At 38.0% G+C, this 1,588-nt stretch overlaps 1 protein-coding gene across 1 annotated transcript in view; it reads left to right on the forward strand.

The window, feature by feature from the left end:
- Positions 1-1,073: 1,073 nt before the first annotated feature.
- The window catches only part of LOC107549491 (YTH domain-containing family protein 1-like), a 15,924-nt gene continuing 15,409 nt past the window's right edge, over positions 1,074-1,588 (forward strand). The window contains exon 1 of the mRNA XM_016230616.1: positions 1,074-1,545. Within this exon, the coding sequence (XP_016086102.1) occupies positions 1,519-1,545 (27 nt within the window). The 5' untranslated portion in view covers positions 1,074-1,518. The remainder of the gene's footprint in view (positions 1,546-1,588) is intronic.

Consider the following 1,588-nt stretch of genomic DNA (forward strand, 5'->3'; position numbering starts at 1 on the left):
TGTTTCTGATATTTTGAATGCAGTGCTTCATTTGGCAAGAGATGTGAGGCATTTTGTGTGTGCAATTCTTGGATTTGTGTGTAAAGTTTTGAAAATGTGTGTAAGCAGTTGAAAAAAACCTGTAAGAAAAACTAATAGCTAGATTGAAAAGTTTGAAAGACAAATTTATGCCTTGTCTTAAAGTCTTGTTTAAAAAACGTAAATGGTTTGGTCAGTTAGATGTTTGCTAAAGTGTTGCTAGTTGGTTGCTAGGATATTCTGGGTGGTTGCTAGGCTCTTGCTATGCAGTTGCTGGGGTGTTGCTAGAGTATATGGTTGCTAGAATTCGTTCTGGGTGATTACAGACATTCCCACCTCTGTTAATAACAGAAAATCAAACATTGTTTTCAAAATGTATCCAGTTTCAGTGCTTTGGTATTATTGTATTTCTTTCTAATGTTAGGAAATTAAAAAGGTTTTGTTGCTCTTAAACTTGCACTAAACGTGATTATACCATCTAAGTAGCCTATGCAATTTTAATAGATACCGCATGTCTTCTTTAGTGATATAAGCTCAGAAACATTTATAACCTGTTGAAGTTTTTTATATTGTGCATTGACTTGGTACCATGATGGATATTGAAATTGGTTATTTATTTTTCATTTTAAACAGTATAGATGATTACTTAATGGTAATACAATATTTGTGAACACAACTGTGTATGTCAGACCATAAATCCCCAAAAACTATGCATACTAACCTATCTATGCATGCTAACCTAACCAACTAACCATGCCACCCCTTTGCCACCCTAAAAAATATTTTCTAGAGCCGCCCCTGGTTTTCATTACATAAAAGCATAATCTATATTTTTAGTTTTTATTATCATTTTAAATAATTTATAACAGACATATGTATACTATTAAGATAAATATGTAATTATAGGTAAAATAACTTGACAAAATATGTACAGCCCTCTCATTTAGTAGCCTAACTTAATATACTACACTTTACATTTCTTTAGCCAATTATTAGAAGGAAGAACAAATATGAAATTATTTACTAAGATAAACAAGACATTTATTAAGTGATAGCTTTTTTCCAATTTTCTCAGTTTGATCACCTCCGCGTGGCCACCCGGTCCATGTGGCGTCAGTCCCTCCGCGCAGATCCCGGATGGAGCGGCCATTGGGCGGAAGTGAACAGAGGTGCACAATAACTGCGGGCTGGGAAGAGGAAAAAAAATATTTATACACTTTGAAATAAATTTACACTCGGCGTGTGACAACATTGGATTAAACCCCAAAACCGCAGAGCCTCTGACCCTCTCAGAAACATCCTCAGGCTGGACTTTTAGTGCGCTCGAGAGGACCGGATCGCCGAAATCAAGTCGTGGAACTTGCTGAAAAAAAGCGCAGTTCACCCTGCACGGAGCCGCGAGGAACCCACGGGCTTCGGGTTACGCCGAGCACCCTCGCTGTTGCTTCTTTTTTCTTTGCAAGACTCTTGCTGAACCTAAAGAGGCCCTCTTGATGAATTATGTCTACCACCAGTATTGACCCACAGGTAGGTTGGAGTGGCACGGCGTCGCTAAGGCCTTTAGGAGGAG

This window comes from Sinocyclocheilus grahami, unplaced genomic scaffold (assembly GCF_001515645.1).
Source record: "Sinocyclocheilus grahami isolate Dianchi unplaced genomic scaffold, SAMN03320097.WGS_v1.1 scaffold16.1, whole genome shotgun sequence".
In the NCBI taxonomy this organism is placed as follows: domain Eukaryota; kingdom Metazoa; phylum Chordata; class Actinopteri; order Cypriniformes; family Cyprinidae; genus Sinocyclocheilus; species Sinocyclocheilus grahami.